Source organism: Homarus americanus, unplaced genomic scaffold (genome assembly GCF_018991925.1).
Source record: "Homarus americanus isolate GMGI-L3 unplaced genomic scaffold, GMGI_Hamer_2.0 scaffold18703, whole genome shotgun sequence".
In the NCBI taxonomy this organism is placed as follows: domain Eukaryota; kingdom Metazoa; phylum Arthropoda; class Malacostraca; order Decapoda; family Nephropidae; genus Homarus; species Homarus americanus.
Genome location: NW_024749779.1, coordinates 5,888,255 through 5,914,532, shown reverse-complemented (window position 1 = coordinate 5,914,532; position 26,278 = coordinate 5,888,255). Strand labels below are relative to the sequence as shown.

General features: G+C 40.4%; 1 protein-coding gene across 1 annotated transcript in view; it reads right to left on the bottom strand.

Moving 5' to 3' along the window:
• Nucleotides 1-25,429, bottom strand: part of LOC121853891 — a 112,708-nt gene extending 87,279 nt beyond the window's left edge. The window contains exons 1-2 of the mRNA XM_042348272.1: nt 25,001-25,429; nt 566-919 (exon numbers count right to left, since the gene is read on the bottom strand). Coding sequence (XP_042204206.1) covers nt 566-919; nt 25,001-25,207 — 561 coding nt within the window. The 5' untranslated portion in view covers nt 25,208-25,429. The remainder of the gene's footprint in view (nt 1-565; nt 920-25,000) is intronic.
• Nucleotides 25,430-26,278: the final 849 nt, after the last annotated feature.

The following is a 26,278-nucleotide window of genomic DNA, read 5'->3' as shown; positions in this document are numbered from 1 at the left end:
GGTGACAGTGGGCGGTGGAGTAAAAGTGGATGATGGAGTGACAATGGATGGTGGAGCGACGGTGGGTGGTGGGGTGACAGGTGGTGTCACAGCTTCCGTCGGGAGAAAAGTTAGAGAGGAGATGGCTGAGGTAGAGGCCACTGCTCCTGGGATGTAGGCCAGGGCGTTGTCACAGGTAGACACATGCCCCGACCATCACAGGTACACATATACCCTCATCTCTAGCTTACGGTATGCTTACATCTGTCTGGGTACGGAAGTGACACTCGCTCAGGTTAAACTGCGGAGAGGATATCCGTTCTAGATGTTATGTTCAACTTCGAGGTGTTTTGTTATTCACTGTTCACATGTATGAGCGGCATTAAGAAGAGCCGAGACTGAACCTAGACAGAAATATGACGGCCGAGGGGAGCCAGTGACAATAGTGTAATAATCCATCATACACTGTGTTTATTTGCTCGACATCTACATTAAATCTACCTGAGATCTATTGCTAATACTCATTCTACTCCAACAGTTGTCTAGTCGTACTCAAGTAGCGCCATAATGTGTCATGAGTACTGACCTTGTGTGTGTCGTGGAGGGAAGTAGACGACGATGAGCGTGAGCTGAGTGGGTCCTGACTCAAACTCGAGCAAGACATAGACGAGTTGAGGCTGACACTATCGGCTCGTCCTACAACTCGTCCCGTTCCTCCTCCCGAAGATGATCCAGATGAAGACGCTGACGATGACCCAGCGGATGACGACGAGGAGGAACAGGTGAAGGCATGGCTGGAGGCGGAGGACATGCGGGTGGACGGGGTGGAGGGGGAGGAGAGGGTGGCTGAGTCGTCACTAAGGCAGCCCTCACCAACGCGTCGCACCCCGCCCAGGGCCGACGAGCTGCGGTACGGTGACACCTGCACGTACTTCAGCATCTATGAGTATAAAAAAAGAAAAGTGTGTTAATCTAAACTTGTACGTACTAGCCTACACAAAAATAAGGGTAGTACAAAATGTAGCAAAATATAACTGGTTCTTTAGTATTCAGAGGAGAGGATTGTATCTGTCAAATATGATCTAAATCTTTTTACAGACAATACTTATCCACTTGTTTTCTAGCAAGTCTGGTAAGGTTCTTTTATAAACGTTAAGCTTAAAATGATCTGGCTACCACCCAGGGCCCAGATTTTTCCCGTCTGCCTTGGGAGATAAAGAAAATAAAAATATATTGATATGAAACAGTTTATTTAGCCAGAAAATTAAAGATACAGAGTGGATAATAACAATATTGACACGGCTGAGCCAGTTGAGAGCCTGAGTTCTATTAGTGGCACTTGTTATACGCATACTGGCGGTGAAAAGAACGGCGAAAGACTGCCATAACTAGATGTGTTATCTAATATTAAGTGAGAAAGACATCGTGCAAGCCCTTGAGAACGAAGAGTCCTGTTGCGCGGAGTACTGCAGAAGGGGGGGGGGGGTATAGCGGAAAGAGACCGTCACGTTCAGCGGGTTTCTCACGCTCAACAAATCAGTCGAGACAGTACAACAGTCTTGGTTAAAAGCTCTCCTTTGTTGGTGCATAATGAACACTTGTGGTGACCACAGACACGTCCACGACTAGAGTCTATCTATACACACGAGTCAGCGTCCCATGAAAGACTAAAACAAGGAGAACGATAAAGCTTATGAAAAACGTGCCAATACACAGCAACAGCATGGGCCTACACCAAGACAGCGTGCATAAAGTCATCAAATCGGGTTACGTTAGACTTGTGTAGATTGTTTCATTCGCCAAGGTTTAACTTGGCTAGGCTCTAGGTGGGATACTTTCACAGCTGAGGGAGCTTAGTGTGAACGACAAACGCTTTGCATGAGAATATATCAGCAACCGAAACGTGGTCACAGGGAACCCGACAGACTAGAAACAATGGCCTCCTCCCGGAAGAACAGGTCACTTGACGCCATATGATTTAAGGAGGTGACTGGCGGGAAAGCATGTGTTGGAGGAAAGACAACAACTCTTCCAGAAAAACACACACTCCCATCACTAACGCACCAGAAAGTCTCCGGCATGAACAAACACCAGGTAGGTGAAACCACATCATCCAAGGAGGTGACGCGGGAAAGCATGTGTTGCCAGGAAATAAAGTTCTACTCTGAACACTGAAAAGCACATTCCTGACACACAAAAAAGACTTTGCCTAAACAAAGTTTCCGTAACATTTGCGTGAAAGTTAACTACTCCCCGGAAGCATACGGACTCATCACGGCGCACAAGCTTGGCTTCACTGAACAAAAACAATGTAAAGTGAAATTACAAGTGCTTCAGGAGCACAGCAATTATAGATTATGGGAAGGTGGTTTATATTGTACAGTACAGCACATATTATAAGCCAGGTCTGCGGAATATCGCGCTTAACTATTTTTTTGCTGATGATTTTATGACGAGTGATTCTTTTTTAGTTGAATTACATTTTCTCATTAATTTAACATTATTACGTACTAAAACTATGGATGTTGAATTTTATTCTTTCCATGCGCAAGAAACTTGTACCTATAAAAACAAGAAACCTTTACCTTTGAACTATCTCACTATAATTCACAGTTTTTCTTCTGTGTGGTAATGAGAGAGCGGTGATGACAATTACGTGATGTAATATTCTAATTCTGAGACAAAGAAGAAGCTGAGAAAATAAGTAGGGAAATGTTGCAGGATCAGGAGAAAATGTTGAGTAGTTTTAACAACAGAATGTCAACCAGTCAACGACAACAGAAGCAGTTGTTAATTCTTACTAAACGAAGGAAAGAAGAAAGAAGCACAGAAGAAATTAGTAGATTTACAGAGAGGAAAACAACTGCTATAGAATGGTTGAAAGGAAGACTATAATTCAACCCACTCTGGGTATATCCTCTCTACATCTGTCAATCGACCAAATTCATAAATTTCTCAGACAATTTCTGTAATGTTACCGGTACTGTAGGCTACTCTAAAACTGAATAACCATTGAAAATTATTACTGACAAAATTTACGTTGAGAAAATTGTTGACCAGCCTCGATCTCTCACAATTTGCAGGTTATCGTGTCTTCTAGGCTTCTGTTGGTTGAAGTATTTAGAAGCAGTAATGGCTAGAAGTTTATACTGTTGACTAAACCTTAGTTTCTACTCTAGATAATAACTATAAATAATCTAACTCATATCGTTACGTGCATCACAAACAGGAGTGACATAATATATCTTATAAAAATGGGTAAGATAACTGAGAAATAAATATTCGCTTTACAATTTACCTTTGAGATGTTACCGAGAAAAGAAAAAGTCGATTGGAAGAACGAGAAAAAGTTATTGAGACGCGATAAGAGAAGAGGGTGGGGACGAAGATTTTTTCTTTGAGTGTAGGAGCCGCCTGCTGGGTACTCTGTAACCTGGAACTGCTTCTATCGCTAATAATTTCATAATGAGTTATCCTAAGTTTTCATTATATCCACCCAGTTTCCAAAGCAAGTTAAATTTCTTAACTTTGGCGACAATAAACAAAATATACGTAACTAGAAGTACAAAAGACGATTGACACTGGTGAGAGTGTGGTACCCAGCAGACGGCTCCTACACTCAAAGAAAAAATCTTGTCTCCATCATCCTTATTTATCGCGTCTTAATAACTTTTTCTCATTCTTCCAATCGACTTTTTCTTTTCTCGGTAAGCTTTTACGATTTCTTCATTGCAAAACGTGAGGATATGAAGGCTATTGTTGGTAATGATGTTTTTGTGCGAGTGCTGAGCGAGTGAGTCGGTGGGGAGAAGGGGATAACAATCAAGTCTCGCAAGCATGGCGCAACGCTCCCTCACCACCACCTTTAATCTTTATTAACCAAACCTTCAACGTGGTCTCACTAAGTAAATATCCTACACAGTGATGTTCACCATTAAGTTATATTACATCACCTTTAAATCAAGCTAAACATTAAGCGCTGTTTTAACGATTATGTAGTACACACTCAACAGAATCGCATCCAAAGTTAGGAAAGGTTCATTTTTGGCTGCGTTTAGTCATTCTCAGCCGCACCTCTCCTAAATTAATCAATTGGTGATTTTCGCACGTGAAGGATGTCGATCGAGTGTAGTCTAATATATTCGAATAACCAAGAATTTGTTAGAATATATAAAGACTAAACAATATCTTATACTGTATGAACGTATCTTACAAATTCCTGTCCAAAGTAAATATTCCCACGGCGTAAACATCCCACAAAATCCAATCCAGTTAGGTAATATTCCACTTCATGATTTACAACGAAACTTGGCGTCTCTACATTTTTTCTAAACATTCTACCCAACCAGATTACCTTCTAATCTTCTCCACTGACATCATTCTGCCTTGCATCATTAGATTATTGCTTCTGGTGGTTGGTAATCATCTGCCTTCCTCCCCGATCACTTCAATGGGTTCTGGTTTATGTTCACTATTTGACTGCGTGATCCAATCCGTCTCGGTCCTGACGCATACGGTCACACTTTAAATTCTCCACTTCCTTTTCACATTTTCACATTACTTATTTGATTATATCTTCTCAAAACATAATTATTAGTATTTTCACTTGTTTTACTCATTGATACACCAGGTTATCTTCCCAGTAAATACCTGCATTACCAGAATCATCCATGTCCATAATAGAATGTTTCAAGCACTTATTGATATTATGGGACCAACGACACAAAATGCTATGCTTGTGTCGAATCCTTAGGGTTCCTCTACTATCCCTGCATCATAAACCAATAGCTACCAAATTTCCCGGGTTAACCTGGATGTTTCTGGCTGCAGCCCGCAAGCTAGTTGTATATTTATGGTGTTTTGGGAAATATGACAGCTTTGGACGCCATGTAAACGAAGATATTTCTGGCACATTTGTTGAACCCTGAGCAAGAAATAAGCGTGGTTTCCTGGCCGGGAGTGGACGGGCCATGTCAATATGCCATTGGGCGAGAAGCTTCCGGTCACATCCATTAAGTGCGGTGGAAGGAACACCTCAAGCTCTATCAACGGGGCATTAAACCCTCACATTCCTCCACCACTAAAAATAACGCCAGTCTGCGACGATGAGGCAACTCGGGAGACCTGTCAGCCGCTCACATTCTCAAAGACTCCAGTGGTAATCTTTCCCCATAATTAAGAAAACATCGTCGCTACGGTGAGTTAGTAATACGGGTTTACATAATACTGTACTGTATTCAGATTGGGACAATCAGTGTTAAACGTCTGAGAATCCTGATCTCGTCTCTAACAACGACTGCGAGGACATTACACTGTGGTCGAAATGTTGAATGACCTTCCCTGCCGTCGAGCAAAGAATCTTACTCCTTATAGTGATGTTCATTTCATTTGGTGGTTTTTACCCCAGCAGGAGGGCCGCCGGTCCCACCATATACCATTCCCGCCAAGTCCCCGATCATGTAAACATCGCCAGTACCGCTCAGTAGTCTATTAACATACTTGCCATTCCCGAGGAGTGTTTGTGTACCTAAGAACGAGCCCCACAGGACTTGTTTGTTTGCCACTGTGTAATGGAGACGGAAACGCGGTACCACCGACACCTCACTCTGACATCACTCATGTAAACAAACTCGAAACCATATCCGTGGGAGGAACTTGATTTTTTCACAGAGGGACTGACTACCTTGCACCTGCTTTAGCATGACGTTAAAACATTCCCGGCACAACCTAGCGCTTCCTTCATACAACACTTTCCCAATTCTAAAGGCCACACAAGTAACACTGCACCATTTGCATGACAACATTATCAACGTTCCGTTTGTAATTATTGCAACATTAATGATGCCTCCATTATCAATGCAACAATTACATCACACCACCACTCCATGGGATGGCATCATTTGCGATGCATTTATGGCATCATTATCTCCATTATCTCACTCACCGCCAGGATGATAAAGACTCCGACGCTCACCTCACATTACATTAACAACCTCTATCTCCACCATCCTGTCACCATCACTCACAATCACCAACAACACCGTAACACATGTTTTGCCCAATTATGCCATTGATTTACAGTAACGAATATTTCACAACATTGTCATATGCTGTCACACAATCACCTTAGTCCGCAATTCTCGCTGTCGACTTGTACTGTACTACAGTATGGTAATATTTCGGGGCTAGTGGCTGGAGTTTCCTCTGATTTCTCAAGGCCGCCAGGTTGATCTTGAAATCGCAGAAAGAATTTATATGTATTGTTGTGATGAACAGTTTTAGTCCAGCAAGTTATAATTTATACGAAAAAAATAGTAAAATATAATCAAATGTTGTACAACAGCTAATTTCATCAGTTTGTTTACATCCTTCTCCGTGCAGAAGACGAAATTCCAGGAGCCACCTCAGCCAGACGAAGACCAACACGTTTCTCCTGGCGTTTACGCTTAGCACAACACAGAGCAAGAGTTGTAAGAGCTAACAGTTCATTGTCAAATTCTTTAAAGTCATCCATCTTGTTGTTTTGGTTTGGCTCTAACTGCTCCACTGTGGCGCCATCAGGAACAGCTCTCCCGTAGCGTAAACAAATGTCTTAAAAATTGCAGGTAAAACTATTGCCGCTCCTACAGTACTCGCCCAGATACAGCGAAATTTTCTGGCTAAGGTGCCCGTGTGGCGCCGTCTTTAACCTGGAATTTTGACCTGGAAGAAGGAGACATGATTACCATACATGACATACTGCACACGGCTATGGCATGAACAAGCTGTGACTCTCAGTCCAGTGAAGCCACGGCACCATGAAATTCTCCACTGGTTGGTTAACTGCACGGAGAAAATTCAATACTAGAAAATTCACTCAGATCATTTCCCATCACGCAAAATTCTACCACAAAAATAATAACGTTGCTGCACATCTCACCCTAAACCCTAACACCCTGTTAAGGTTGATTGTTTGCTGGAGTTACGTTGTTTGTTTACCTTAAGTGAGATTTTATCACGGTGTCTTCATGCTGCAAGGGAACTGAACATCGAAATACTGACAGAGAAGACTACTGTAACTCCCTAACCTGTCTTACTTTAACAGTGTGCATCGGGTTAAACAGCTGTTATGGAGAGGTGTGAGGGAAGACCTGACCTGAATAAATGTGGTTTAGATTTCAGAGACACAATAACAGAGGATAGAACGCCTCACTGTGTCCGATGTTGGTACAATATGTCAGTGTTACACATTACTTCAATAGAGCAGCTCACTTTCAATGGCGTGCATCCTAATCTTTTTACTTTGTTTTGTTTCTCTCCTTCACTGTTATTCAATTAGCATAGACGATGGGACAGTGCTGAATTAAATCTTGCCTTCAGTCAGTGCCACTTTTTAAAAGACATCGACCACGAGATCTTCTTCCCACTCTGTTTAATATGATGAACTGCCATTACTCACGTCTTCCGTACGTGTCACGAGGAAAACTGTCAAAAATGTGAAGAATTTTAAGTGGAGTGCTCCCTTAACACCCCCTCCCTCAAGACAATTACGGGGAGCTAGTATCAGGGGAATCTGCCCCAGCTATGTAATCAACGATGACTCCTCCGTGACTCACACCCCTCCAACACCACGACTCCTCCGGGACTCACCCCCTCCAACACCACGACTCCTCCGTGACTCACACCCCTCCAACAATACGACCCCCCGTGACTCACACCCCTCCAACACCACGACCCTCCGTGACTCACACCTCCAACACTACGAACCCTTCTCCAAGTGATGTATCCTCACAACACAACCCTCACTGCCATCCCTAGTGTCACACCAGAACCCTCCCCCCACCCATCCGAGCAAAGACTACGCTCCATTCACAGCTGGGTCAACTGAGGGTGCCCGCCAACAGGAACCCTACATTCTATCACTTGGGATATCTTCTTCACGTGCACCGGTTCTCTCTTTCTCACTCAACCTAACCTGTGTACCTGTTCTTTGTTTCTCTTCTCCCTCATCGCTTTGCTTCTCTCTCTTTCTCCCTGTGCGTTTATGCATGAGTGTGGGTTCGTGAGGGTGGAGTGCAGTGCCGGGAGGTACAAGTATGTATTTAAAGAGTTTGTGCGTCATGACCCACACACACACACACACACACACACACACACACACACGATGAAAAAATAATGTATGAATTCTAGATTACAATTCTCCATTTGTTCATTCAGCATTGATCACGCAACTGTCAGGAAGAGTATCTCCAGGTGAATGAGGGAAGGTGGGCAAAGACTGGTGGTTGACGGAGCTGTGAGTGAGGGGAGGTGGATGATGGACGGTGGGTAGAAGGAAGAGCTTTCAGTTATCAACAATAGCGGGCATGGTAGACGGGGTGAGTGGCGACAAAGGGCATAAGGAAGAGAGGGAGAGAGGAAGGAAGGAAGGGTGGGTGGGAGAGCGGATGGCGTGGCGGATGACGTGGTAACTGAATAATATAATCACAGGAAATAAAGGAGCACTGTTAGCCCCCCAGTGCGGTGTCCTCAACTGAGTGAACACCACCACCACTACCACCACCATTACAACTTTCTATGGTGGTGCTGACTGACCCACCGACCTACACAGCCACTCTAACAACACCACACAGAACCTCAGCTGCTCCACATTCAAAGACTTTTTTCTTCTTCATATCCTTTCATGGCCACAAGCTATGGAACAGAATCGGTCTTTAGAAATTTAATCTGACAAATTATCTTCCTCGCGTGGATTGAAACAGATAATGTAAACAGTAATTGTTGGCCATTCGAATAGACGGAAAGGAAAATAAGAAAGACGGGGGGGCAGGACTGTCTATTTAATGCGGTTAAATAGTTTACAATAACCCACATCGTTTAGGATAATTGTGATAAGAAAGGATATTGGAATATGACAAGACTATGACTGAATATATAACATTCCAGGGTCAAAATATACAATCCCAGGGTGAAAAAAAATCTCTCAACAACCAATGGTACATAAAAACAAACGATAATCACAGACACGTTCAAGAATTAGTTGGGTTGATCTTCGTCCAATATTTCATAACCTTTCGGACGCTTGGGGTCTCCATACTTTTTGGGTGTAGTGGTGAAGGGTGTAGTGGTGAGGGGTGTAGTGGTGAGGGGTGCTGAGGGGTGTAGTGGTGAGGTGGGTGTAGTGAGGGTGTGGGTGTAGGGTGTAGGGTGTGTGGTGAGGGGTGAAGGGTGTAGTGTGCCGAGGTGTTGAGGAGGGGTGGTGTGTAGTGGGTGAGGGTTTGAGGTGTAGTGGTGGTTTAGGGTGTAGTGGTGAGGGGTGTGGTGGTGGGGGTGTGGTGGTGAGGGGTTAGTAGGGGGTGTAGGGAGGGTTTAGGGTGTGTGACGAGGGTTTAGGGTGTAGTGGTGGGGTTTAGGGGTGTAGTGGTGGAAGGGGTTTAGGGTGTAGTGGTGGGGGTTTAGGGTGTGGTGGAGGGGTGTAGTGGTGAGTTTGGTGTAGAGGGTGTAGTGGCGAGTAGGGTGCGTTTAGGGTGTAGTGGTTGTAGGGTGTAGTGGTGTAGGGTGTGTAGTGGCGAGGGTTTAGGGTACATGAGGCAAGAGAGGCAGGTACAGACCATCATCACTGCTAGCACATTCTCCATGGTCGTCACAAACACGCACATCCGCCCGTACACCGACACACACAAGTACACACACACACACACACACACACCAATTATGTAACTATATTTTCAGCATTCCGGCTGTCATGCTCTTTCAATAAACCGTTAATAATTATTATTATTATTACTATTATTATTATTATTATTATTATTATTATTATTACACACACACACAACGAGCAGAGTTCAGTACTAGTGAAGGTTTTGACCAGACTCGTCATCACCCGTTCTCCTGCCTCTATAACATTATACAATTACAACAGTTGTAGAAGCAATTGTGGAGACCTTTCCTGGACAACCTAACTGGTAATAAAGTGCTTAAGCCACGGAACCTAAACCCAAATTTTCTGGAAATTGTCTTTATTTTTTAGTAATTTTTACCCTAAATGTAGTCGATCTGTTTTGGGATACTTGTTTTTTCTGTGTGGGGGATAATATTGTAATTAAGACTTTTTAGTAAACTTGTTTTGGATCAAGCAACAGTAACGATAGTTGATGTTGATCCCCGTGACCTTAAATATAAGTCCAGTTCGTCAGTCAGGGAAACTGGCATACTCTTGACAATGGCGCACCTCTGCTCAGGGTACAGCAGATTGTGACCTAGGAGGAGCTCTCAGGATTCGTGGTCATAAGATTTTTCGATTCCGACCTTGTGACCTTGGACAACTGTGTACTAGTCATCCATCAGTGCTATCAGGACAGCCTTTCATTTAGTCCAACTTGGCGGGCCGCAAGCACTGACGTTTAAGTGTCCCAAACAACTCCAAAATGAAGACGGAGGACTAACAGTATTACACACACTAATATACAGGTAACCTTGACACGTACATACACAAATAAACAGGTACACATAAATACACGCACACAGAACCACTCTTCACAAAGGACGCGACTACAAGTTTCTGCTCTGCTCGTCACTAATGGCTGGGCGTCACCACCAGCTTTTGTCTATATTCTGGTCCCACTCGATCAAGTATATATTAATATAGATTACTGTGTAGTGGGAGTCTGGCCTTAACATGGAAGCGCTTCCTGGTGTAAAATAAAAATAGTATACAATATGTGAGTTCCTCGGACATTGAGTTCTGGAGCCAAGAATTATTGATTTATTTAATAAGGTACTTACTGCGCACAATGCAAGTTGCAGTGTAAGGAGCCCAAGGCAGAAAGTCCACTCCCCCCCGGGTTCTCACGAGTGGCCCGGGCCACATTGTTGCGGCGATGCCCCCCGGTGGACAGAAACCGCCAGGGGGCTACAAATAACCTCACCTCAGTCAGGTGTAATTAACAGAAGGACCCCGAGGGTTGACCGGCAGACCCGCCTCCCCACCCGCTGGCTCTCCTAACGGGGGCCCCACCTGCCTGCTGACCCACCCCGCCACCCACCTAACCTCATCTCCTCCAGAACTACCCAATCTTCACAACCAAAAATCCTCTCCTGACAACTACGATGACTTACCTCCGTATACGATCTGTCCATCACAACATTACCACACCAGGGAAATATTTTTGCCTCTAACGATTCAAAGAACTCGTACGGCTCTTCCCTTGCATACAACCATGCTAACACAACCTCTATATTATAATTCAGTAATACATCGAGACTGACTTATATCTACAGACGATTCATGCTCCATCTCCCATCTCTATTATCTACGATGATAGAGGTCACATACGAGTACGACCTCTGCACCACCGTGTAGCATAACAAACTCTCGGTACTCACGACTCACCCCTGACAGTGATGCACCATCACCATAATCACCGTGGAGTGACGCAGGCGTGAGCAACTGACCTATGACGTCATGAAACAAAGGACTTTCCAACCTCGACGAGCTCGAGACAAACAACGCTTACCTGTATCTTGAACTTCCGTCAGATGCTCATCTTTACCTAACGCAAGCATATACCTTTAGTGTCATGAATACATACAGTACATATCAGGTTGTCATGCTGTATTATAGCGTTGTGGCACACTAGGTGATACAAAGTTGTCACGTGTGAAAAGCTCTTATTTTTATAAGGTTATAGTAACCACCTGAGTAATATCTAAAAATAAAAGTTAATAGCAAACCCAGTCATTACCTCAGATACACGTACCAGTACCGTATCTTCACTCTTCCGGAGGTTTAAAGACAACATTCAAACTCGCATGCAGGTTGACGCAGCGACCCCACACTGCCCGGCTGTCCACCACCACCCTCACCTGCTACCATCACCAGGAGTGGATCCAGGGGGGCCGGACCTCCTTTTCCTCAGACAATTCCAATACTTTTCTTTAATGCAGTATTGTACTCAGGCGTTTTTGTATGGTAAAAAGTAACTACCATTGACCTCAGAATATCTCCTCATATTAAGTGCAAATGGCTTCAAAATGGCCTAAAAATGTCCAGGATATTGGTCAGATTTCACCCCCAAAAAAAAAAATAAATAAAAAATCTGGGTAGGCTCGCTATGCTCGCCATGTAACCCCCCGCCACAACTTCTTGGACCCCCCATTTTGATATTCCTGGATCCGCCCCTGATCACGTAGAGGACTCGGCCAACAGTTACAGCATCCATCCATATATCAAGTTACAGACGTCTCACACACTTCACCTTTTTCATAAGAACGAGCTTCCTTAAGTGTTAGAGCTAAGATACACCAGCTGTTTTAACATTACATCCGCCTGTGGTAAGGCACTATCACAACATGTATTCACGTTATCCACAAATCCACACACGTAATATTGAAACCGCATTAGCAACTGAAGTTATCACCAAGCCCGTGCACTAATTATCTTAGCAGACACGAAATGTATCACAATTCTAATTCATTCCATCTTTTTTTAATATTCACAAGTGTTTTGTATTATCAAAATTATATTCTTCCGCAGTTACAATCACACCGGGGAAACGAAGTACAGGAAGTCATATCTGAGTCGACCACGGGGAACCGACCAACACAGGATATCGCCTCATAGCACAAACAGGAACATGACCATAAATTCCAATGGTCCACCCCCCCCCCCTCCCCTTGGGGAACACCGCTTGTAATTAAGTAGTGAGTCCCGCTGAGTCGATGTTTGGCCTGATGGGGTAACATCAACAAGTTTGCTTTTCCGCTTACTTCTGTAAACCTCAAAGTAACTCCCACGCAGAGGAAAGAATGGTATTCTTCTTGTAAACCATGACTTTAAGTCCATTAATTGCTGTCTCGAGACATTCACAATGAAATATAAAACTACTAATCCTGTGAATCCCGTTTAGCGAAACCAAAAGCTGGTTATAACGTCGCGTTAGAGTGTAACGTGAACCACAATCAAAAGTTAACAATGGCGGGGCGCCATGACGTAAACAACTTTTACCTGCGTCAGTATCATCTTCACTGGTGGGGAAAGTGTTTGACCGCAGTGCCACCCCCGTCCGTCTTCCCTGCCCCCGGGGATAATAATGCCGCCGCACTAAACACGGCCCTCGAGGCCTGTTCTTAAATTCTTCAACAGTAAATATCGACCAAAACTGTTAGTAATTATGCCACCCCATACATACACACAAAAATATCCATTCACCAACGTTAACAGGGGAAAACTACCGCCTTACATCTTGACTTACAGTACACCAACTACCCAGCGATCACACACGCCACTGACTCCTGCATTTTCTACAACTATTCATAATGTCCATTTCAACATTTCTTGGGAACTTAATATTGATCATTAACAAAATCTCTTAAACAATAAACTGTCCACACCCTTAGGGTATACAATAGAAGTCTCACTCACAGTCTTCAGAATCATTATCCGTGTTCGATTATACATTCAGAGCTGATACACAAGTAAAAAAGGACCTTTGTTCATTAAAAAGTAGGACTAGTGTAGGACCTAAATTTTATAAAATATGATGTGAGCTGCAAATTTGTTTCATATTCTAGGAATTTGTAACGACTTGGCAATCGCTTCAATATAATAAAAACTTGTTTAATTTTTACTGTTTTTTTTTCCCAACCAATTCAAAGGCCGGGTAAATTCAGAAATTCATTATGCATTCTTGGCAACTGATATTATTATTATTATTACGTGATCAAGACACTCCTGGTAAGTCCGTAATGTACTAACAATCACCACAGTGACCCCAGAAGCACCATCAAAACGAAAAAATTCCAAATTACTTAGATAATAAATTACTTATAACTCAATGATACACTTAGGCAAAATAAAGGTCTGAACTGGGATGAATACTACTAACCTCTTCTGTTGAGGTGTGATTTTTTTTTCATTGTCAGACAAAATAGGCATCAATAAAACACATTCAAAATTAACAAAAGGAAAAAAAAGAATTGTATGCTAACATTGTTACTTGTATACCTGCTGAAATAAACAATATGAGAAAAAAATAATTGACTATATTATCTTTGTTGAGTAGCGTCGCAAAACCCTAAACCTAAATACAGTGCATGCTAAAGAACTATGCATGTTAACCTATACAGTTATTTTGTATTAGAAATTCTTTTTTTTATCTAGAAAACAATAAATTCAAATAAAACTTTCTCCATAACCTATCGTAGGAACTCAATAGTGTAGCAGATTGTTCTAAAAAGTAAGACTTCTATTAAATATGTATGCCTGTACGACCTACCAGACACCCTGTTATTTCATGTACAAAGAATTGTCTCATAACTGCTGCTGTTGGGAAGCTTTACAATTTTGCTTCACATCTATCTAACAGTAAGTTGTAACGATTGTCAAGCTGGCCCCCTCACCTATTTTGCATGGCGTCCCACAAGACTCTATTCTTGGACCAGCGCTGTTCCCTGCTGTACATAAATGTTAATACTGCAATCCACTCCAGCACTCATAAAGTACATGTTATCTGCAGATGATAGCTCAATATATATATATATATATATATATATATATATATATATATATATATATATATATATATATATATATATATATATATATATATATATATATACGAACCGTGAATTGTGGATTAATTAAAAATAAACTGGACGTGTAATAAACTGACCTTGAACCTTAAAAATAAAAACCTTACCCACAGATATGGCTCCTCTATACAATTTTTTCTGCAATAGAGGTACTTAACCGCATGTTAAAATTGAATAATTTTAATAATTAATACTACTGTATTTATTTGTTTATAAATTAGCTAACCACTTGATAGAGGAAAACTATTTCCTGTTCAGGACAAACCAGAGGCATGACTTGCACACCCAGACTATTAAGACCACCCACATGCACTCCTCTCAATCCCAGACCTCATAAATTATCATGGTGTTAAGGCGCGGAACAACATAATCTACCCATTCGAGGAACACAAAACTCCCTTACTTTAAATCATCCCATAAAATACATCTGTTGTCTTAGTACAGCACTAAAATGCTTGTAACTTACTTTTCTACTTCTTTACTTTACTGTCATTAAAAAAACACAATAATATATACTGATATATTGATAATAATTACCAGTACCAATGATTATCTCCTTTACCATCACGACGTGTTCTTGGTTGAGGTTGTTTACAGTAGACATATATATATACGTCAATAACTCTATAAAAAAAATCCCCAAAAGTGTGAAAATGAAATATTCAGATTAATATGTAATTATTAACATCATGTAACATGTTGTAATTCAGATGACTAAATTTTTGTACTGGAGTTTCCTTGAAGTAAATGTAAAGTATAGTACAGTAGTTATCAGAAGCTACCAAGAGTGACCCGACTCGCTACAAGCTCAGCCATATCAATAATTGTTGGTATTGATCACTATGTATCTGCATTTTACTGACTAAATAAAATGTTTCAATCTATCAAGCTTTGTATACAGATTATTTTTCCTGCTAGTAAGCCTTCAGGTTAACCTGGACGTGGTGAGTTGCCGGGCCCGCCACTCCACTTCAAGGTCGAGTACATGTAATGTCAAGCTTCCTGCCCTCTTCCTACACACACACACACACACGCACACACACACACTTCCGTTCACATTGACCTCTATACTGCTATACTCAACCATGAGTGTGTGCATATATTGCAAGTGGCCTAGGTTGGTAATTATGCCAAGGCCTCGTGAAGCTCAACTGCCAGCAAATTTGCGGAGACACAATTACTGTACTGCATATTGCTCTCTGCTTCTCTGTTCTTTTCCTCAGTTACTCTTGCGTTTCTCTGTAAAAGTGTGTTTCCACTGGAATAATAAGTGAGCTAATATAATTCAGTGCAATAAAACCATATTCGAGTACAAAGTACAGTATAAGAATATATAATATACAAAGAGAGAGAGAGCGCGCCAAGCCCGCTAGAAAAGGATAAAACACTGCTTAAAACTATAATGTGGATTGCCGTTGCCACAGCCAGAAATCGAACGCACAAAACTGACCACTAATGTCCAGCTTCCGCTCCATCACTCCGAAGAAAAAAGAAAAATCCACTGTTGTTAGTATCAAGGTCACCAATGTCTGGAATACAACAGATAGCACTTGTCATGGTGTTCCATATATGATGTTACAACCCTAAGATTTTAATTACTACCTGTACAGAACATAGACTAAACCGCTAAACTACAAACGGAGATACAGTACTTCAGTACACTCACCCACTCCGCCACCTATCCACGGCATTACACCTTTTACACCTTGAAAGATTGGAGCACATATCAAACAGATATCCCGAGGCTGACAAGTAATTAATAAACAAATGAACACCGGGAGTGAACTCTTTGATCATAGGTGAATTCAAGATCACACGCACTTGATAAACTAAAGTAAAAACATTAAGAGGCCACTTTCCTTGCTTGTCAAATTATTTTTTCCATCAACAGTGACTTTCTACCAACAAAGAAAAAAACCGCAATCAGCTGTGTCATTAACAGTTGAAAAACGCTTTACTGCATTCTTGTGGATTGGATGACACAACCTTAGGTCAAATGTGGTCCTTCTGTGTGTGTGTGTGTGTGTGTGTGTGTAAGTACAGAGCAAACACAGGATGTTCAAGATACTGATCATACATCTTGTTGTTGTAACCCATTTACCACATTCAACAATCCAGCACACTACCCTGATTACACTACAACTTACAAAAATGAAGAAAGGTTGTGAAACGATAGACAAAGGGGGAGGAGAGAGGGAGAAGATAAGAAGAAAGTTGAAAAATATAAGAGAAGGAAGAGGAAAGGAGACGGAAGAGGTGTGGTAAAGGATGATGGCCGCCACGCCCCTCAAGAGAGAAAGGTGTACGGATTTCCTCTACGTCACTCTAGTTTATCCTTTGTCTGGCCTTCCTCTTGCCCCGCTCCAGGTTCCTCTCACCTTGCTTCCCGTCTCTCGTTTTTCTCACTGTTTCCTGTATTTTTTTCTTTCATCTCTATAAGACTTGTCCAACGTCTGTACCGTAATCTTCTTTCTTTGGATCTTACAAGAAACAATAAGGATGCTCCCAGATGTTAAGATGGGTTTCATATTAAGCTGGGTTTGAAACTTTCATGTCGACTCAAATCCATAATAAAAAAAAATTTGTCTACCTGTCTCTTTTTCGTCAACACTAGCTAACCCGTATAGACCTGGCGCTGATGGCACTATGTGCAAACTTTCCTCAAGTTAACTTTGACGAAACACTGGCCTTAACGCGCACTTATGACTCACATTTAAAATTGGCATTTAGAGGAAATTAAGTTCGTGGGTGAACGGGACACGACGATAACCAAAATTGGGTAACACCTCAGCCAGGGAAAATAATAAAAATTCCGCAAGAAATGTCACGGAAATGACGAACCAAACAAGCCAATGACTAATTCAATTTGCAATAATTACAGCCGTTCGTGACTATCGGTGGAAGAAGTAATAACAAACACGAAAGAGGAAGAGAAAGACTAGATATCCTGTCTGGTGAGGTAGGAAACCAGTGCTCGCCTCCTGTCCTTATGGTCATTGGTTCGATTCTAGGATACTCCCAGGTCACCCAGCTGTAAATGGGTACCGAAATTTACAAGTTGGGCAAGTGAAGGCAGCCGAATGTAGTGCCACGCTGCCTCCTTGTGTACCGAAGGCTTAGTATACAGTGTGATGTATCCACACTGTCCCTAATGGGCAGTCATGCCTATGGGACCCATTTTCGCCCTTCTGTTTACGCATCGATGTCTGCGAGGTTGTGGCTGCCTCACCTTCCCACCAACTCCAAGGTCAAATCGTATGTGGTCACGCAGTTCAGTTGCCGGTATTTACACCTTATACGAAAGGGCGCTAAACAACAATACATTCGTACATGGACCGTTAAACATTATGGCTACGAGCGTGTCGTTCCCTGACTGCGAATCGTCATGGTGATTGCTAAAAAAAAACATACAAAAAAACACATAAAAGCATTATGTTAAATGTTCAACAAAGATTTGACCTGTTCTGCTGCCTATACCACTATACTCTACTGACATGTGACAAACATAAAACGGGCTATATAATGTAAACAAAAGAACTGTAAAAATAATAATACAATTTCTAAAACCCACATATTATCAGAAATCTTGGCGATGTTTCTCAACTGAGCTGACTGTTAATGAAAATCAACGAAAAAACGAGTTTGTAATTATAAGTAACCACATTTTACTACATTTACATCCGTGTTCTTCTTTTTCCCACAATAACAATCACCAAATAATTTACCTCTCCACTTATTCCATTTCTCTTTATTCTCCCTTTGTAAACACCACCTTCCTCCCCCTTTCTACCCATTGTCCCTGTCACTTCCGTTCTCCCTCTCTTCCATCTAGCCTTCCCTCGCTCCCAAGAGGACAGTCCACCACCCATTCACAGTGTGGTCGGTGCTCATCACGACCATTGTTGTCTCCCACCACCCCTACCCCACCAGTCACTACCCCCTCCCCCACTCCCTGGGCAACTCGCCACTCCACGCTAACAAAAAAAAATTCTTCACGTTCGATCTGGTTCTCTACACACTCTGGCCTTGTACCACTTCTCCACAATGGCAAAACAATCAGCTTTTCAACTTAATATTTGTTAACTGCTGGGAAATACAGACGACCGAAAGTCGAACTAGATGAATATAAATATAAAAAGAAAACGTTAAATTCACTTCGCTATATCAACAACACTTTAAGTCACATTACCACGTCCTAATGTTTTGTTTACATACAGCAAATTTCAAGAATAAAAGCTATTTACGTTGTGATGGGGTTTATATTTCTTTCTTTTCTGGAAGATTTATTTAACCATACCTGTAGTTAATGGATCCGGTGCCGGAACTAAAAAAAAATCACTGAGGTCTGTAGGTCGAGTCATCTCCATCACCAAACTATGAATTATGCAGCGATAGACTAGTGATTTGATTTTGGTTTGCTTTCATTCTCCAGTGTGTGAACCACGAGGAGGTAGATGAAAATCGTTATTTGGCAATTTCGACACTGGATCAGTTTAGTTAAATAAGAAATAATCTACATAAGAAAATCTGAACGATCTGTTTAGTGGTTTTCCTGTTGTTTTCATTCATTAAAAAATATATCGAAATTTTACCGTAGCGAAGTTTCGAATTGTTATTAGGTTACTAAGGATACGTAATTGCAGCTGTAACAGTATCAAACAGAAGGAACCAAAATGATAATAGTCTTTCTTTCGTTCCGCTGAATGAGCATTAGTGGATCACAATCAAGTCTACAGGTGAAAACACCTCAATAGCACTGGTTAGTTGCAAGGTAATGTTTGATGCTTGTGGTTAAAAGTGCGCGGTTCGCAAATAAGTTATGCCTGACGCAAGAAAGTAAAGGCCAAAAATTTATTAACAAGCTTACATTTCACCTTAATAATAATTAAATCAAAATATCTATTAGCAACTTTAAGTTTTATACAAATTTAAGTTTGGGTGGCTGGTGTTCTCTCCCGTCGCTGAGGTTCTACAGCGTAAAAATAAATAACAAGAGACGGCAAGTAGGTCTCGTGAAGCATCACCCTGTATAGTGTACTGTATACTCAGGGTCAGATTGTTTGTGCGTCGTTCCACTAAACATGAGTCAGCACGTGTGAAATGTGAGCGAGTAAAAAATCCCATTTTAGGCATTATAACTAACATTACGGTATGGAGCAAGATATTACAGTTATTATTTCATGTAATATAATAATAACAAATGTAACTTGGTTTAGCAGATATTCACAGCAGCACAAACATTGTGGTAACATTACTCGGTACAACATTGGAATTACATGTTCGCTAAGTACTGTACTGCAATCGTACAATATGTGACCTTATATACTAATAAAATATTTCACAATAACTATTAACATTATTTCATGCTCACTTCAGTAATAGCAATACACGTTCACTAATACACTATACTTCATATTCACTACAACACTAATATATGTTCACATCACTAGTACTACGGTTCACTACAAATCAAGTACTACATGTTTACTGCAACACAAATATTACATGCTCACACACAAACACTATATGTTCATTACATCAATACCACTACAAATTTTCACATACAACACGGATTATATTTTCCCTTCATATTTCCGTAGAAGCAGAAAATTATTTTAAAGCTGTATTTTAAGTTGACAAAGCAGCACGTAATTGTGGACGATGGATAGCCTATCTAGCACCTCTCTCTGCCTTCCTGTGTTATTCACTAAGCTCAGCGAGTAAATTCAACAATGATGTCCCATTCATTTACTCGTCATCCTCTTAGCCTTCAGGTGAGTATAAGTGTGATAGTTCCTTCGTTGAAAGTTATCCGACTGTGGATTCGGACCGAATCCCGGCCTGTTTGGGCTCCACGTACTATCGTGGACAAAAGTTCGCACCTTCCCAAACTGAAGCAATATCGACCCGCACAGCACACCTGCACCAGATAACAATCAGAGTAAGTCAGTTCGGAGACTCATTCCCGTGTCTCAGTTTCACTACAGGGAGCGAACTTTTGTCCACGATAGTACCACAGATTCATAACTTATATTCATAAAATATAATAAAACTTTTATAAAGGAGAGAACTATAGTTAAATGTGTAGTTTAGCCGCGCAAGTTTTCTTCAGTTTAAACACTAATGTATATGTGTCAAGGATTGTCTGCTAATAGACTTGTTGCATATGGTGTGACGGATCACCCTGTAATGAAGAAATCAGATGTTAAGGCCTCCGCTCTTCCACAAGGAGCCTGCAGCAACACTCAGCCACACAATCGTTTCAAACAATATTTATTATTATATAGTAAAAATTATGTCGTTACATAAAATCATACCAACGAGTGACTTGTGCTATTCTAGCATCTGTACACTACTTTGGTTTTAGGGATACTCTTAATTTGTAAGTTAATTTACATTTACGATATTTCAGTACAATGACATTTTGGGGTGCCACTATAGCGTGCGGTCTACCTGGGATCTAACCTAACCCACCTCTCACGTTTTCTTTTTTCTTGCATGACACTTCCACATCGATATGCAACCGCGGTTTCTTCTGTCAAGATGACACCTGTGTAGAAATCTTTCAAGAGCATTATAGGGGATAAAGTGCGTTAGGGATAAAGTGTGTCAGACTGATGTTCTCGGCTTAATTTTAGGAGAATACTGATGTTTGTCTTCGTTGATCCCCCTTTTATAAGGTTGGTTTGGGTTCTGGTGCTCAGGTAGTCAGGTCAGGTAAGGTCCGTAGACTACGGATATTGCGGTAGACTGCAAGCTATTGTAGCATCCATTTTGGGTAAAATATACAATTTAATTTAAAAGGTCAATAAGAAATAAATTATTGTGGGTGGAGCACCATACAGATATATACGGTAAAATGAAAATCACCAAGAAAACACGGAACAGTACAGACACCAGAAATTGCCGATTTCCGAAATTACCGGACGTTGTGTATGGTGCTTCGAGTTGGCCTGAAATATTGCGCCATGGCTTCGGGAATCATTGATGAGAACCCCAGCTATAATTACTAGCCCTCTTACAATACCGTGGGTGTGGTGTATCCGCTCTATTATGCAACACATCCGGAATCCACACCATGTGTTTACCCATCAGCAAGGCACACCCCCCTGTAACAAGTGTAATGCCAATTATCTCTAATTAAATTGATATAACGGCAATCATTCACAATAATCTATATCATCCGCCCCTTCCCCAGGGTCGGTGATTATGCCTAGTGATGATGGGTGTTGTCGAGTGGTACGAAGACGAGGGGGGGGGGGGAGATGGACCAGAAAGGATGTAGAAACAGAAGAGAGGTGGGCAAAGGATGTTAACGTTTCTATATAGGAGGATGACGAAGAACATGTGTTCAAAAAACAACAAGTTCCCCACCGAGTCATGAACGGTTTGTACCGGGTAACTGTATACTATATAATACCATTTATGAGACTTATCAGTGCTAAGGCTTAGGGATGACACAAAAATAAACAACGACATGATTAGGCTAAATACTACCTCTTGGTACAGCTAGTACCTTGAGGTACTAGCTGTACCCCGCTCGCTGAATCTTTTAAGTCCCTTTTGTTTGGTACTAGCAAATGTAAGTCGGGTGCCAGATGCAACTTAGTATGAACTCAAGTTACTTACTTCAGCGTCAGCAGTAAAGAGATCCTCTTCGTTGACCCGTAAACATCATGATCTCTGTGTTAGTTAGAGCTCACATAACGAGGAGCCTTTTTTCTGAAGTTACGAAAACAAGTTCTCGGGGATTTACTGGTCATTTTACTCTCTTTGGGGGAGAAGCACAAGTGTTGTTACAACAGCGAATATAATGATCTGCTTTTTCATACTGATTAAAGGGTACACTTAAATATTGTTTTTATACTTAAAGGGAGGACATATAATCAACCATACAACTATTTTTTTTTTTTTTTTTTTGCAATTCTGCCGAAATAAATTCAACCCTCAAGGCCTGATCTACAATCGAAGAACATATGCCAGGTAGAAGGCAGCAACCAAATAGGGAGGTACTACCGCCTGGGAAGATATTGGAAGCATAATGTGTTGTCTAATGGTAGACCCTGCTGCCATATGGCATCACGAAAATTGTGACCAAGTCCCAAGTTGCTGATCTGACTTTCTGCCTCATTTACACACAATTGCAGGGTCTCAATTGTTTCTCTTAACAATGACAACACAATATACAAATATATTGCTTCTCATTCTTGATCTTTTTTTATTTTATTTCTTTATGGTTCTTTATTATTATTATTATTATTATTATTATTATTATTATTATTATTATTATTATTATCATTATTATTATTGCAGTGTTACTATTATTATTATTATTATTATTATTATTATTATTATTATTATTATTATTTTATTATTTTTATTTTTGTATTTTTTTTAATTTTACCAAGCTGAATTATTATTATTATTATTATTATTATTATTATTATTATTATTATTATTATTATTATATTTTCGCCCCCCAGGCCCCGATGTGGGTCAGTGACCTGTGCCCGGGTGGAATAATCCCCGTAAAAAAAAAAAATATATATATATATATATATATCAGCCCTCCCAACCTTAACCATCTCTTAAAAGATATTATTGTCAGATTTTTAAGCACTTTTATACCTTTACTGTGTCATTGGAAACCACTATATCTTATATTGTCACATTGATAGAAATTACCATTGCAATAATTATTTATTTTGCAGTCAAGAAACTAACACAACCCGTGTTGCATCGCTTCCATTCATCAAATTATTGTACTGTATATCAACTCTATTGTAAAAATGTGTATACAGTATATTTATAAAATTAATATAAAAAAGTGATAAACGTGGTAACAATCTAATATGAATTTACTAACACCATGTCATGTAGTAATCCAGATGATACTAAATGTTATATAATAATTCCTTAAGATAAATATACAGTATAGATCAGATGCCACTAAGTGGACTCAGGCTGTCACCTGGCTCAGCCATGACAATATTGCTCTTATTGTCCGTTCTGTATATGCAGACGCACATACAAGAGCACTCAAAGACACCCTGAAAGCGTCGTCTTCCGCACATCCAAGCAAGGAGGGGGTGGGGGGGGATGATAAAAAAACAATTTTTGTTCAGTGTTGTCGAGTGCAGTTTACTTGATTGCAGACGTGTTGTTAAAGTAAAGAAATACACCAGAACAAGAACATACGACATTCTTTCACTAATTAATGGATGTTCAGTAAAGGTCGATGGCCATTCCTTATTGCTATTAACATAACTTACCTTAGTTAATTGGTACATGAAATGTCAAGCATCATACCATCTATTCTACCAAAATCTGTCACTATAAATAGCCTTAAATAATCAGTATCTAGCAAAATCCCGATAAAAAACAAGTTTATTTTAATTGTTCGACTTGATTCCACTGTTTAACTTGAAAACAAAATTCAGCCGCTTCAGCAATACTGATAATGAAAGTTGATATCAACACAAGTTAGGTCAAGGATGAGTAAGGGCAGTTACTTTATATATTGATAATGTCTGTAGCATTAAACATTCAATGTAGACTAACTCTAAGTTAAATATGCACCAAGAAGATTAACAATTTGCCACTTCACAACCTTCCAGACCAAAACACCCCACTGTTGCTCGCCTAAAACATATTAACACTGTGATCAGGAGGGTAAAGGTATCTTCATTAAAATCTGATTAATGCTTTTAAGTTTACTAATGGCAATGTGTGTGTAAGAAGCTTCTGAGAAAACACGATTTTCACACACTAAATTTCCAAGCTACTTAGCCAACAACTGCACGTGAGACTAATCTTTATATGCGACTAATGGGCGTTTTCACAACAGAAGCAGGACAAGACAAACCGCGAGACGCTGTCTGATAGGAACAAATATTAATTAAATTTTAATGTGGCTTTCAAGTAGCTATCAAGGAGACAGAAGTTATTGTAACAGCTTACGAACGTTTATTAAGAAGTCATAATTATTAAGGTTCCAAAATTGGTACGATACTGATTTTTGTAATGTACATATGCGTAAAGATGTTTCTACCAGTAATATGTCGATGGGCATAAAAATCTGTGCATGTTACCTTTGAACCTTAATATGATATTCAAATGTCACATCCGAGTCATTAGTACAGGTACGTGCTAAATTTAAGTAATGAATCCATTATCTAATTTTGAAAATGTTGAAGTTACAGTATTGTCCCCTAGTAATTTAATTGTCAAATATATTCGCAAATTGCTCAAGCCCGGAACATTGTCAACCAGCACACGTGATTATTATTACTGCCAGTGATAAGTTCACTACTACACGTGCGTGGTAACTGTTACACCGATTATAATATGTCCAGCGTCAACACATTTAGAAGGAAATTTGTAATTGAATTAAGTTCATAACACCTGTGGGACTTATACTTTGGATTAGTTTAAAAAACTATATTCTTACCTTCCTCACTAGCAAAAAGTATTTATCCAATCCACAACATATCAACAAAAGTATCGAGATATTTAAGTAATTAACACGCCTCTCACGATGTTCACTGTCCAGCAGTTCACTTAAGCTGTCACACACACACACACACGCACTCCTCACTGGTAAATCCTTGACTGACCCTCGTGTTGTGAATGAACTGTCACAACTTCTCACGATCATGACGTCATTCTACCTTAGCCAATAGCTATTCAGCCCAGAGTTCGTCATCGACAGCTCGCCAATCAGCGTGTTTGTATAGCCAGTGGGCGGAGCGAAACTGCCATTCCTCGCCATTGCTTCTACATTCTTCGCATTATTGCACCTGTAAGGCTCCGTTATTTTTATGAAAAGCACAGTATAGGCACATTGTCACTGAAAATAAACGATAGATTTCTATAGTAAATTATATGAACGACCCGTTCGTATAATTCCATGAATGTGACAATACTAACTCAATAAAAGAATTAAGGTGCGACTATTTCAAATTTATTGAATCTCCTTCAAAGTACTTATAAATAAATGACTGTACAATATGCTGTTCGCTTGTTACATATTCATTACCGTTGGGTTTAAGAGCATGCAGCTGTAAATTGACTGTTAAATTATCACACCATGGCTGTGAACAAATTTGAGCGGGAACCAGATATTACTTATACACAAGGGACGAACATTTTACACCAGTTTAACCCATTTTACAATTCATTGGTCCCTAATCTATATTATACTTTTTAAGTCTGCCTTATATCACATACATATCTTTAATTCGCAAGCGTAAATCTGTTGTTTATGCATCGATGGACAAGGGAACTATTTTATTTTTCAGTGAAAAATAAGGATTTTGTTTCTCAGAAATATACAAGATAAACTCGAGAATACGCACTGAGTTTTAGTCAATATCCAAGGTCAACATTTTCCCTTGACGGGGTCGTCTTGTCCAAGCGACTGAGAAGGGCAGCGGAAAAACAATAATTTGAAGATGTGGCTGGAAGCTGATATTCCTTACCCTCTTCGTAATTGTTTTGTTTGGTCTATTGGATGATCAAGATAAATACGATCAATGAATAAAGAAAAACATAATGGTAATTTTACTGCCTTGTAAAAGCTCGTTCAGCTGCTTGATTCATTTTTAAGGTGTATTTTGGTGTTTTCTTTAAATAAGACTTTCATTTCCTTGGGAGTTAAGTGGTTTTCAAGGAAATGGTGATTTTACATTTTCCCAGTAACTTAAGATTTCTCATGGAAACGGATGTC